Source organism: Balaenoptera ricei, chromosome 11 (genome assembly GCF_028023285.1).
Source record: "Balaenoptera ricei isolate mBalRic1 chromosome 11, mBalRic1.hap2, whole genome shotgun sequence".
Taxonomy (NCBI): Eukaryota; Metazoa; Chordata; class Mammalia; order Artiodactyla; family Balaenopteridae; genus Balaenoptera; species Balaenoptera ricei.
Genome location: NC_082649.1, coordinates 24,421,989 through 24,435,209, shown reverse-complemented (window position 1 = coordinate 24,435,209; position 13,221 = coordinate 24,421,989). Strand labels below are relative to the sequence as shown.

Here is a 13,221-nt window from a genome sequence, read left to right as displayed (position 1 = left end):
GCTGGTGGCAGGTGAGCTGCCAGGTCTCCCAGGCTCCAATCACTCTGGAGACTGAGCCATGGGGGGAAAACAGGACCAGAACGAGGCCTACGGTGAGGCTGGGGGTATGAGGCTGGGGGCAAGGCTGGGGTGGGGGCCCAGGACCCGGCGAGGGAGGGGAGGCTTGCTCCGGGGAACGGTAGCTGGGCCGGCACCAGGGAGAGGAGCTGAGGGGAGTCGTGGTCCCCGAGGGGAGGGCCCAGGGAACAGCTGATGGAAGGAGACAGAGTCAGGGTCCTCGGAGGAGGATGGGGTGCCCATTGCTGAGGAGCCTTTGGGGTGTGAAGCTGGGGTCTGCATGAGGAGGGGGGCTGGAGTCCCTGGGACAAGGGGGTGATGTCACGCCTGGACTCTGGGCCCCTCAGGACAGGGCCCTGGGAAGCAGAGCCTGAAGGAGGCAGGGTCAGGGTCCTGAGCAGAGGAAGGGGCTCAGGGGCTGGGAGGAGTGAGCTGGGCTCTGGGCCGCTGTCAGGAGGAACAGCTTGGGGTTCCTGAGAAGGAGGCGGAGTTTCAGCCTGGACTCTGGGTCTCTGAGAGGAAATGGTGCTGGGGATCTCCCTGCCGGGGTCTGTGAGGAGTGGCAGGGGCAGTGGGTTCTGCTGGGGGTCCCTGAGAGGAGTAGGGGCTGCAGATCTTGGTGGAGAGAGAGGGCTGGGGACCAGCCTCTGGGTTCTCTGCTAGGAGGGCGTCTCGCTCAGAGCACATTAGGAATAGGGGCAGCAGACTTCTGGGGTTCCTGTGAAGGGTAAGGCCTGAGGAGAAGGAGGAGGCAGCCTGTCTCCAGGATCTCTGTGAGGAGCAAAGGCTGGGAGGCTGCCCCAAGGGGTCCTGAGGACAAGGGCAGGGGGCGGGGTGGAGGAGTCTGCAGGGAGAGGGAACTGGGACCAGCCTTTGGGATCCCTGTGAGCAGTGAGGGTTAGGGCCCTGCCTGCAGAGGTTCCTTGGGGTTTCGGGGGTCTGAACTTCTAGTCTGGAAAGGAAGGAACCCCAAGGGAGGGACCTTCCAGAGGCGAGGCTTGGTCCAAAGGGAGTTAGGGTAGGGAGCAGTGGGGACACCCCACAGACTTCCTGGAACAGCTTTGGGTCAATCATTGACATCACGTCTGAGAACCATGGAGGGACAGAGTCCAGAGCACCTGGGAGAACGGACCGCACCCCTCCCCACACTCTTGCTCAGCCCTCTGTCCTCCCTCCTCGGTGCCCACACAGGACCCTGGCTGCCTGGCCTCACCTCCTCCCTGTGTGTACTCAGGGAGGACCAGGAACAGGACGCACGGCCACAATCTCAACTGCCCGGCTCAGGTGTCACCCTGACTGCTCTCCCAGAGACTGGCAGTAGCCTGGGGACTAAGCTCCCTTCGGGGTGGGAGCTACAGGGCCGCCCCCACCCAGTCCCTGTGGGAATTGATGACTTTGGCTGAGGGCGTTGAGGTGTGAGCCGTAAATGACCCATAAAAAGCTGCCCTTTCCCCTCCCTCCGAGGCCGCCTGGTTGGAGGGCACAGTGACCAGTGAAGCTGCTGACCAAGCCTCGATCCCACCCTTCCCGTTCTCTAATTTCCCCTCCTGCCAGCCCTGCCCCTGTCTATCTCCCCCCCAGACTCCTGAGGACCAGGTAGGACCCTGGCGCAGCGTATCTCCTGCTGTGGGGAAGGGTTTGGAGGGACTGGAAATGGGGCGAGAGACCCCTCTCAATGCCTCACTCTCCACACTCCTCCCCATGCCCTTCAGGGAAACCAGCCAAATATGACTCCTCCTTTCGAGGCCCCATCAAGAACAGGTGAGTTCTGGGCACTGTGCTGGTGGGGTCGGGGGGCGGATGGGGGCGGTGTCTGGGTTTTGCTTCATATTTGCTGAAATATTGGTAAGAAACTTGTGAGGAAAAAACCTCCTGCCCCAGGAGAGTGGTGGCCCTGGGGAGACTGTCGTGTGTGGAGGGGGCACAAGGGGGCTTCCCGGCTGCTGGTGATGTTCTGTGTCTTGGCCTGGGAGCTGGCTACACAGGCATGTGTCCTTTGGGAAAATTCATCCAGCTGAGCACTTCTGAACTGTGCCCTTTCCTGTTTTAAACTTCAGAAGAAAGTTTACCCACCCAGAAAAAGGTTTTCTTAAAGAGAATAAAATGAAAGCTACCTATGCCTACTTTCCAGCATCCCCCAACTCTCCAAAGCACGACTCCTCCAGACCATGCTACCCCCCCACTCCCCAGCATGCCCTCTCCAAAGGTTTCCCCCATTTCTCTCCAAGGAGCTGCACAGATATCATCTGCTGTGTCCTCTTCTTCCTCTTCATTCTGGGTTACATCGCCGTGGGGCTTGTGGGTGAGTTTCTGGCAGTGCAGAGCTGGGCAGTGGCTGGGGGACATTATTGTCCCAAGGAGGGACCACACCCACGGCCTTTCCCTCTTAAGTCCCTACCGCACTCCGCTGATTCATCTGTGTGTCTCTGTCTCCAGCCTGGGTGTATGGAGACCCCCAGCAAGTCCTCTACCCCAGGAACTCTACTGGGGCCTATTGCGGGATCGGGGAAAACAAGTGAGTATGAAGGCAAGAAGAGGGGGCAGGAGGGAGGTGAGATGGGGGATGGGTAGGGGACCACTCCACCTCAGCCTCCCTGAATCTCACCACTCCAGGCCACGTAGAACAGCCTCCACTGCTGGCCAGTGGCTTCTGAGTCCCCCTAGAATTAGGAGGCAGCAAAGAGTCATGGTTAAATGCATGGGTTTTAGGGTTCAGAGATGGTCATTTGAATCCCCAACTGGGCTAAGTAAGTTCTGGTTTGTGACCTCCGGCAAGGTACTCAACATCTCCGAACTTTGATTTCTTCTTCTGAAACACAAGGATGATTCCAGAAGCAAGGCTATCAGTCCCAGCATGCAGGAAACGTTCAATAAATAATAAAACCACTAACATTTATATGGCATTCCAGGCAGGCAGTGTACTTTACACACACAAACTCATTTAAACCTTGTGAGGTAGGTACTATAATTTTACATGTGATGGAACTGAGGCAGTGAGTGGTTAGATGACTTATTCAAGGTCATAAAGCTGGCTCCAGAGTTCAAGCTCTTAACCCTTTTGTTAGCAGTGGCGATGCTGAATTCCTCTGGGCAATCTTTCAGGCGTCTCCCATACCTCCCCAGCTGAGCTGAGCTTCCTGAGGCCAGGAACTGGGCCCATTGCACTCTTGAGGCACAGCCCTGGCAGTCCCTCTCTTTCCCGGAGGCTTGACCAAGCCCTGATGCATACGCTTCCTTCTCTCCTACAGAGATAAACCATATCTCCTATACTTCAACATCTTCAGCTGCGTCCTAACCACCAACATCATCGGGATCACCCAGAATGGCCCGGAGTGCCCCACACCCCAGGTCAGAGTCTGGGACCTGCCTCTGTCCCCAGATCTCCCCCAGGGTCTTCATACCAGCCCCTCAGCATGCTCTCTGCCCCCAGGTGTGTGTGTCCTCCTGCCCAGAGGTCCCATGGACTGTGGAAAAGGCCCAGCTCTCACAGACGGTCGGGCAGGTCTTCTACACAGCAAATAGGAACTTTTGTCTGCCAGGGGTGCCTGGGGACATGGTGAGCGCTGTTCCCAATGTCATTGCTAAGGAGGGTCCATAATGAGGGAGGGTGGGAGGGGGAGTTGGGTAGATGATTGTGGTGGTAGAAAGCGGACTCACTCCTTCATCTTGCTCTGTGTCTCTGTGTCTGTCTGTCCTCCCCCCACCCTCCAGCAAGTGCTCCAAAGCCTGAGACAGGAGCTCTGCCCCAGTTTCCTCCTCCCTTCCACTCCAGGTGAGAAGCCACATTCCTTCCTCAGACATCATCCAGTCCTAGATTTCTTTCCCTCAAACAAGGGAACCAGGCTCAGAGAGAGTCAAGTCACACAGCTTGTCTGTGACAAAATCGGAATGAGCACCAGGTCTTCGTTTTTTTTCTCTGCCGCATGATCATCCTACAGTCAGATCACCAGTGCTTATTATGTACCTGCTGCGTGCCAGGTACCGGGGACAGGTGAAGTGAAGATGAAAACTGCTCCCCTTTTGGACTACATCCTAGGTGGTGAGATCAGAGATGTTCACGAGGCGATTGCATGAGATTGCCATGAGAACATACGTGGGTGAATGTACACACATGCATTTATGTGCAGGCACAGGAGACTGGAAGCATGTTCAGCCAAATGTTAAAGTGACTGCGGCTGGGTGGTGGGATCACAGTTGACTTGTTTTTTTTGCTCTTTTTCCCAATATTAAATGTTATTTTTAATAGGAAAAAAATTAACTATAGCATGAGAAAAGATATCCAGCTCTCAAGAGGTACAATAGGAAGTATCTCCAATGAGTGCTCCAAGGTCAGATAGATCTGGATTTAAATTCCAGCACTTTCCAGCTGTGTGGTCTTAGGAAAATGACTCAACCTCTCTGAGCCTTGTTTCCTCATTTTTTTAGAATGTAAATGCAAAGCAAGCCTGCCTGGCAAAGCTGTTGTGAGGGTCAAGATAAATGGCTCTGTAGGCACATAATAGGTGCCACAGGAGATAGGGGTGGGGCCAGAAGGCTTCCTGGAGGGGGTGAGATGGAGATGGAGCTGAACAGGGCATCATGGATGGGATTTCTGGAGGAGGAAGCGCAAAGGTACAGAGGGGAGGGGAAAGTGGCTGGGCTCAGACGATGGGGCCTTAAAGCCTGGCCGTGAGCGTGGGCACTCTCCAGGGCAAGGCATCTGGAGGTGTCTGGGCAGCAGAGTGACCTAGAGCCCTGGAATGCCAAGGTCCGGGCTGTGCCGTGTCTCCCGGGCACTCTGGCAGGGACCGGATTGAAGGGTGGCAGGGGTGGGCGTGGAGGTGCTGTAAGAGGCAGGCCAGAGGGCAGGAGGGTCTGAACCCAGGCAGTGGCAGGGTGGGGAGGAAGGAGCATTACGAGACAGTGAAGGAAGCATGGGCTCCTGGGGCAGGAGCTCCCTTTCGGCTGTGGAATCAAGAGCAGCCCGCTGAGTGGGGCAGAGCCCTTCTCAACTCTGTCCCTAAGGGCACGACGAGCTGGGGTGGAGGCCAGAGACTTTCAAGACAAACTCTGGGCCCTCCCACCCAGTCGCCCGGTTCTCTCCCTCCAGCTCTGGGGCGTTGTTTTCCATGGTCCAATAGTACTGTGCCTGAGCTCCCAGGGATCTCCAACACGTCCATCGCCCAGGGCATCAGGTGGGCATTCCCTTGCCCCTACATCTCTGTCCCGCTCCCCCTTCCCACTCACAGCCCCATCTGACTCTTTCTCTCCGCACCAGCGGTCTTCTTGACAGCCTCAACGCCCGTGACATCAGTGTCAGGATCTTTGAAGACTTTGCCCAATCCTGGTATTGGATTCTTATGTGAGTCACCACATTCCCCTGCTCTCTCGTCCTTCCCTTCTCCCCACTCTGACCCTCTATCCCTTAGCCCACCGTCTGAAACAGAGCCTTTGGGCAGGGGAGGAGGAGCCAGAGCTCAGAATGGATCCCAAGTCCAACAGGATTTATAAAAGAAAGCGTGTGTGGGGGGGTTCTGATCTGGGGACATTGGGGGTTTGAGGAAAGGCATTTGGGGGTCTCTGAAAGGGGAACGATATGGGGGATGTGGGGTGACCCTCACCTATGTTTCCCTGCCCGCAGTGCCCTAGGCGTGGCTCTGGTCCTGAGCCTGCTGTTTATCCTGCTTCTGCGCCTGGTGGCCGGGCCCCTGGTGTTTGTGCTGATCATAGGGGTGCTGGGTGTGCTGGCATACGGCATCTACCACTCCTGGGAGGAATACCGCGTACTGCGGGACAAGGGTGCCTCCATCTCCCAGCTGGGCTTCACCACCAACCTCAGCGCCTACAGCAGCGTTCAGGAGACCTGGCTAGCAGCCTGTGAGTGCCCTGCCCACCCATGAACGACCAGCCACCCAAGGGCTGCCCTGGCCATGACCCAGGCCACTCTGCCCCCTGTCCACCCTCAGTGATCGTGCTGGCTGTGCTTGAAGGCATCCTGCTACTGATACTCATCTTCCTGCGGCAGCGGATTCGCATCGCCATCGCCCTCCTGGAGGAAGCCAGCAGGTCAGGGCCCATGTGGGAAGGAGAAGGGGCAGAGGGCAGGGGGGGTGGGCCCAGGATGGGAGTGCTGGAAAGGTGGCAGAGCACTGGAGGAGAAGGGCGGCATAGCACAGTGATTAACATTGCTGTGTGGCTTAGCCTTTCTGTACCTCAGTTTACCCATCTGTAAAATGGGGGTAATAATAGTTCCTACCTTGTAGGGTTGTCATAAGGATTAAATTAATTAGTGTCTTGTCAAGTGCCTAAAACATGAAACAAGCCCTTACTCTCCCTGAAGCCGCCCCTGGTGGCTTCTCTGTGGCTCTAGTTTCCTCTAAAGTTCCCTTGAGCCTGATTTATTCAGTTCAGTTCTTTTAGGGAGCTCCTACTATGTGCCCAGCCTTAGGGGGAAGGAGCAGGCCCTGGCGAGGGCAGAGGTGTGGCCTGTGCCAGGGTCAGCACCGTGAGAGGGTGGGTGGGGACTGGGGGGCTAGCCTCACTGGTAGACTGCTCTCACCTCCCTGCAGGGCTGTAGGACAGATGATGTCTACCATGTTCTACCCGTTGTTCACCTTTGTCCTGCTGCTCGTCTGCATTGCCTACTGGGCCATGACCGCTCTGTATCCTTTGCCCACATGACTGGGCCCTCCTGGAGCCCTTGGGGGTGGGGGGCAGGGCAATACTTTTGTAGACGGTGTGCCTTAGTGTGACTGGAAGAAGGCACCCCTTCCTCCCAGCAGACACAGCCCTGCCTTGAAAGAGCAAGCACAGGCTGAATTTCAGCCCCTCTGTGCAGTGAACAACCTGCTCAGACACCTGGGAAGGGGTTGCTGAGGAGGGGACCTGTGGAGGCCCCCGTGTCACCATGCTTTCCTTGACTCCCCTCTGGGTACCTGGCCACATCTGGGCAACCCCAGTACGTGTTCTGGGCGCCCAACGTCAGCTTGTCCGGCTGTGAGAAAGTGCTGATGAATACATCATGCAACCCCATGGTGAGGATTTGGGGTGGACGTGGAGGGGCACCAGTAGGGCTGAGGGGACCTTAGAGAACAACTGGTTCAAATCCCTCATTGTGCAGAGCAGACTGAGGACCAGAGATGGCAAGGGGCTCACTCACGGTCACACAGCAGGCCCCTAGCAGAGCCAGAAAGGGAGTCTGTCTGCAGACTCCAGATCTCCTGCTGAGCCACCCATTGTGCTGCAAGAGGAGGCATGCTGTGCCCAAGGGCAGGGCCAGGCCCTGGGGCAGGTGGATCTCAAACTTCTCCATCCCTCCCCAGGACATTTCTCTGCCTAGAGGACCATTAACCACTTCACCCTTTCAGTCTCAGTCCGCTCACCTGTAAAATGGAGATAATCTTAATATCTGTGCCTCAGCGTAGCCCGAGAAAATTAAAGGACATTGGGCACATGAAAGTGCTTAGTATAATGGCTGGCACCTGATAAGAGCTGATAACTGTAGATGGGTTTTGTTTAGGTTATCTTTAGTCTTCCTCAGAACACACTGTTCTAGGCAATAGGCAGGTGGGCTCCCTGGGGGCCTGGGAGAGTAGCTGCTACCCCAAACTCTCCCCTGTGAAGTTCCCAGGGAGTGAGGCTGCACTGCTGGGTATTTACTGTCAAAGCTTTCATGTGGCCACCACATCAGAACTGGGACCATGGGCTGTGCCCACAGGCATTAGCCCCACTCTAAAAAAGGAGAGGGAGGTCGTTTACATTTAAGGAGGACCCACTATGTGCCAGGCATTGGCTATACAAAGCCTCAAATGAAGTACTTCTTGCTTTCAACTTGCTTATGACCTAGCGGTGGGGACTGACACAAACCCACAATTACATACAAAGTGGAAAGTGGTTATAAATTCTTGTTATAAAATTTCAAACAGACCAGTCCCTCCCTTAGGAAGCTTGCACAAGCCTCTTAGATGGCCTCATCCACCAGAGGGCAGACAGCAGAAGCAAGAAAACTATAATTCTGCAGCCTGTGGAAGGAAAACCACATTCACAGAAAGATAGACAAAATGAAAGGCAGAGGACTTTGTACCAGATGAAGGAACAAGATAAAACCCCAGAAAAACAACTAAATGAAGTGGAGATAGGCAACCTTCCAAAAAAAGAATTCAGAATAATGATAGTGAAGATAATCCAGGACCTTGGGAAAAGAATGGAGGCAAAGATCGAGAAGATGCAAGAAATGTTTAACAAAGACCTAGAAGAATTAAAGAACAAAAACACCTAGAAGAATTAAAGAACAAACAAACAGAGATGAACAATACAATAACTGAAATGAAAAATACACTAGAAGGAATCAATAGCAGAATAACTGAGGCAGAAGAACGGATAAGTGACCTGGAAGACAGAATGGTGGAATTCACTGCTGCAGAACAGAATAAAGAAAAAAGAATGAAAAGAAATGAAGACAGCCTAAGAGACCTCTAGGACAACATTAAATGCAACAACATTCACATTATAGGGGTCCCAGAAGGAGAAGAGAGAGAGAAAGGACCCGAGAAAATATTTGAAGAGATTATAGTCAAAACTTCCCTAACATGGGAAAGGAAATAGCCACCCAAGTCCAGGAAGCCCTCCAAGTCCATCCATGTTGCTGTAAATGGCAACATTTCATTCCTTTTTATGGCTGAGTAGTATTCCGTTGTATTTATGTACCACATCTTCTTTATCCATTCATCTGTTGATGGACACTTAGGTTGCGTCTATACCTTAGCAATTGGAAATAATGCTGCTATGAACATTGGGTGCATGTGTCTCTTCCAATTAGTGGTTTTAGGGTTGTTTTTTTTTCAGGTGTACAGCCAGAAGTGGAATTGCTGGGTCATATGGTAGTTCTATTTTTAGCTTTTTGAGACAATTCTCACACTGCTTTCCACAGTGACTGCGCCAATTTACTTTCCCATCAGCAGTGTACAAGTGTTGCCTCTTCCTCACATCCTTGCCAACATATGTTGTGTTCTTTTTGATGATGGCCATTCTGACAGGTGTGAGGTGATATCTCATTGTGGTTTTTGATTTGCATTTCCCTGATGATTAGCGATGTTGAGCATCTTTCCATGTGCCTGTTGGCCGTCTGCATTTCCTCTTTGGAAAAATGTCTATTCAGTTCTTCTGCCCATTTTTAAAAATAAATTTATTTATTTATTTATTTATTTATTTATTTATGGCTGAGTTGGGTCTTTGTTGCTGCACGCGGGCTTTCTCTAGTTGCAGCGAGTGGGGGCTACTCTTCGTTGCGGTGCGCGGGCTTCTCATTGCGGCAGCTTCTCTTGTTGCGGAGCACAGGCTCTAGGTGCGCGGGCTTCAGTAGTTGTGGCTCACGGGCTTTTGAGCGCAGGCTCAGTAGTTGTGGCGCATGGGCTTAGTTGCTCCGCGGCATGTGGGATCTTCCCGGACCAGGGCTTGAACCCATGTCCCCTGCATTGCCAGGCGGATTCCTAACCACTGCACCACCAGGGAAGCCCCGTTCTGCCCATTTTTAAATCAGGTTGTTTGTGTTTTTCATGTTGAGTTGTATGAGCTGTTTTTATATGTTGGATATTAATCCCTTATTTGGTCATATCATTTGCAAATATTTTTCCCATTCAGTAGGTTGTCTTTTCATTTTTCAATGGTTTCCTTTGCTGTGCAAAAGCTTTTAAGTTTAATTAGGTCCCATTTGTTTATTTCCTCTGCTTTAAGAGACGAATCTGTGTTTTTTACTTTTTATTAGGGAAATTTTCAGACACACACAAACATGGAGAATCCCTGTACTCAGATTCCATAACCTTCAGCCTTCTGTTCTTGTTTCATCTATTTCCCTACCCATCCCCCACTCCGTGCAATTTTTAAAATAAATTTATTTATTTATTTATTTATTTATTTATTTGGCTGTGCCGGGTCTTAGTTGCGGAACGTGGGATCTTTGTTGTCACGTGCAGGATCTTTGTTGCGGCATGCAGGATCTTTAGTTGCAGCACACGGACTTCTTAATTGTGGCATGCAGACTCTTAGTTGCAGCATGCAAACTCTTAGTTGTGGCATGCATGTGGGATCTAGTTCCTTGACCAAGGATTGAACCTGGGCCCCCTGCATTGGGAGCGTGGAGTCTTAACCACTGGACCACCAGGGAAGTCCCCATGCAAGTTATTTTTCTCGAGTTTTTAAAGGCAAATTCTGAACGTTGTGCCATTTCACCTTTAAATATATCAGGATGGATCTCAACAGATAAGGACTTTTAAAAAGCATAACCACTACACCATTATCACACCAAACAAAATTAATGGTTCCTTACCATCATCTGATACCCAGTCTGTTCAATTTTGCTAGTAAGTGCTTTGGTTGAAGTTGCAGAGGCTGCTCTGGGAGGGAACAAGCTGTTCAAGTGCAAAGGATAGCTAGGCATTGGTCACACTGCCTTCATACCATTAAGGCTTAGTCCACACGGCCTGGGAGCTCTTGTGCCATCCAGAGACTGGAGACTGAAGGAAACTAATTACACTCACACAATAGGCAAGCTGAACCCTGTCTGAACCCAGAGATGGATCTCCTGGAAAGAATGGGCTTCCCCAGTTCTGGGGAGGCTGTTACCACCCTCTGCTCTGGGAGGGCAGGAGCTGGTTGGGAATGAGCCTCCTCTGCCTGTCTCCCCAGGACCAGCTGGTGAACTCCTCCTGCCCAGGGCTGATGTGCGTCTTCCAGGGCTACTTGTCCACAGGCCTAGTACAACGTTCTCTCTTCAACTTGCAAATCTATGGGGTCCTGGGGCTGTTCTGGACCATCAACTGGGTACTAGCCCTGGGCCAGTGTGTCCTGGCTGGGGCCTTTGCCTCCTTCTACTGGGCCTTCCACAAGCCCCGGGACATCCCTACCTTTCCCCTGAGCTCTGCCTTCATCCGCACACTCCGGTAAGCCTGGGGCAGGGGGCTGGGAATTATGAACCCGGGAGTCCTCTGACTACCTGCCTCTGACTACCTCACTAACCCCTGTGCAGTTACCACACTGGGTCACTAGCCTTCGGAGCCCTCATCTTGACCCTGGTGCAGATAGCCAGGGTCATCCTGGAGTACATTGACCACAAACTGAGAGGTGAGTCGAGATTGGGAGCTGGGCAAGCCTAGGCTGATCAGCTGGATCCTTGGGGGCTGGAGGGGGGGGCGGTGTGCTGTCAGGGGCCAGTGACCAAACATGAGCCCTCCTTACCCCCAGGAACCCAGAACCCTATGGCCCGCTGTATCATGTGCTGCTTCAAGTGCTGCCTCTGGTGTTTGGAAAAGTTTATCAAGTTCCTGAACCGCAATGCATACATCATGGTGAGCCCACTACATGAGCAACCCCTTGCTCTGGGGGCCCTTGATGCAGGCCTCCTACCCTGGCCTAGGTAAGCTCACCACAGGTAACCCTGAACTTTCCACCTCACCCAGATTGCCATCTATGGGAAGAATTTCTGCGTCTCAGCCAAAAACGCCTTCATGCTGCTCATGAGGAACATTGTCAGGTCAGGCTGTCACCCGCCACCTCCGTGATCTCCCACCCATAAGCATGCTGTGCTCAGAAGGGCCTTGAGCTTGGTTTAATCTCTGCTGCCTCCATCTTGAAATGTGAACAGTTTTTGTTTTGCATCTGTCACGGCAAATTATATAGCCAGTTCTACTCCCAGCCCTGCCAGGCCTCTTACCCCCAACCTACCCCAACTCCTTGTACAGGGTGGTCGTCCTGGACAAAGTCACAGACCTGCTACTGTTCTTTGGGAAGCTGCTGGTGGTTGGAGGTGTCGGTAAGGACCAGGGCAGGGAGTTACAGAGGACAGGGGTGCTGGGCAGTTTAAGAGGTGACCTCAGAGGAGTGATGCTGACCTCCAGATCTCTCTCACAGGGGTCCTGTCCTTCTTTTTTTTCACCGGTCGCATCCAGGGACTGGGTAAAGACATTGAGAGTCCCCAACTCAACTATTACTGGCTGCCCATCATGGTGAGTGACACCCCCCCAACCCCCCACTCCCATACCTTCCCACTCCCACCCTCCACCCCACCCCACCCCCGACCCCCACTTCACCCTCCAACTCTCCAAAGGAACCCTAAGGGAAACCTTGCATCTTGCAGACCTCCATCCTGGGGGCCTATGTCATTGCCAGCGGCTTCTTCAGCGTTTTCGGCATGTGTGTGGACACTCTCTTCCTCTGTTTCTGTGAGTCACACCTCTACCTCCTCTCTTCAACTTAAAGGTACCAGATCATTCAGGCTTTTTTGGAGACTTGGTGCTTCTAGAAACAGCGACCTCATGAGTTACAGGAGCCAGAGCCTCTTCTAACATCCTCAGGGCAGGTGTTTGGGAAGAAAGGAGGGAGTGAGCTCCCAGGCTCCTGGGCTCTCCCAAGACGGAGCATTCCAGGGGAGAGGCCTCTGGTATCTTCCCCTAGAAAATCTAGGAAAGAAGTTAGCCACAGGAGACTTCACAGCAGGTGGCTGTAGTGAGTGGGGATTTTCTCACCCTACTGTATGCATTCATTCAGGGTTTCCTGTGCACCAGGCTCTGCGCTCAGCAACTGACATGTATTTTTTCCGTTAATCCTTATCACGCTATGAAATATTTTTGACACCCCCCCCCCTTTACAGATGAGGAAACTATTACATAACCTACCCAGTAGGTTGCAAAAACTGCCCCCCAAAATCAGCCCGTGGTGGCGCAGCCTGGAAACCAGGGAGCTGTCTCTTAGTCCCTGATTTTCCCGGGGAGTGGGGTTGGCTCCCAGCGGTGCGCTCTTATGAGTCTATGTCGTGCCTCAGTGGAAGACTTGGAGAGGAACGACGGTTCCGTGGACCGGCCCTACTACATGTCCAAGGCCCTTCTGAAGATTCTGGGCAAGAAGAACGAGATGCCCCAGGGAGACAAGACGAAGAAGTGAGAGGCGCAGCTCTGATCCAGGACTGCACCCCGCCTATACAGCCTCCCAGCCTCAACCCGCCTTCCAGATCTCGATTTTGTAGTAAAAAGATTTTATTAAAAGACTGATATTTTGTTTTCTCAAAGACTCTGGGACTTTTATTTCCTCCTACACGCTGCCCTTTTTAACCTCGCCTGGCTCTTTAAAATAGACCCCGCCCCTATGACGTGACCCAGGTGCCTCGGCCAATCAAAAGGCTCCTGAGGAGTAATG

The 13,221-nt window shown here is 52.8% G+C and overlaps 1 protein-coding gene across 1 annotated transcript; it reads left to right on the top strand.

Annotated features, from left to right (window-relative positions):
• Positions 1-6: 6 nt before the first annotated feature.
• On the top strand, positions 7-13,093 carry SLC44A4 (solute carrier family 44 member 4). Its single transcript, XM_059938423.1, has 21 exons — positions 7-92; positions 1,770-1,818; positions 2,286-2,359; positions 2,494-2,572; positions 3,306-3,405; positions 3,488-3,613; positions 3,769-3,829; positions 5,147-5,231; positions 5,315-5,398; positions 5,678-5,913; positions 6,003-6,102; positions 6,606-6,701; positions 6,971-7,070; positions 10,720-10,973; positions 11,060-11,154; positions 11,275-11,378; positions 11,490-11,563; positions 11,772-11,842; positions 11,941-12,035; positions 12,167-12,251; positions 12,851-13,093. Exons 1-21 carry the CDS (start codon positions 59-61, stop codon positions 12,967-12,969), a joined length of 2,121 nt encoding a protein of 706 aa, XP_059794406.1. The 5' UTR covers positions 7-58; the 3' UTR covers positions 12,970-13,093.
• The last annotated feature ends 128 nt before the right edge of the window (positions 13,094-13,221 follow it).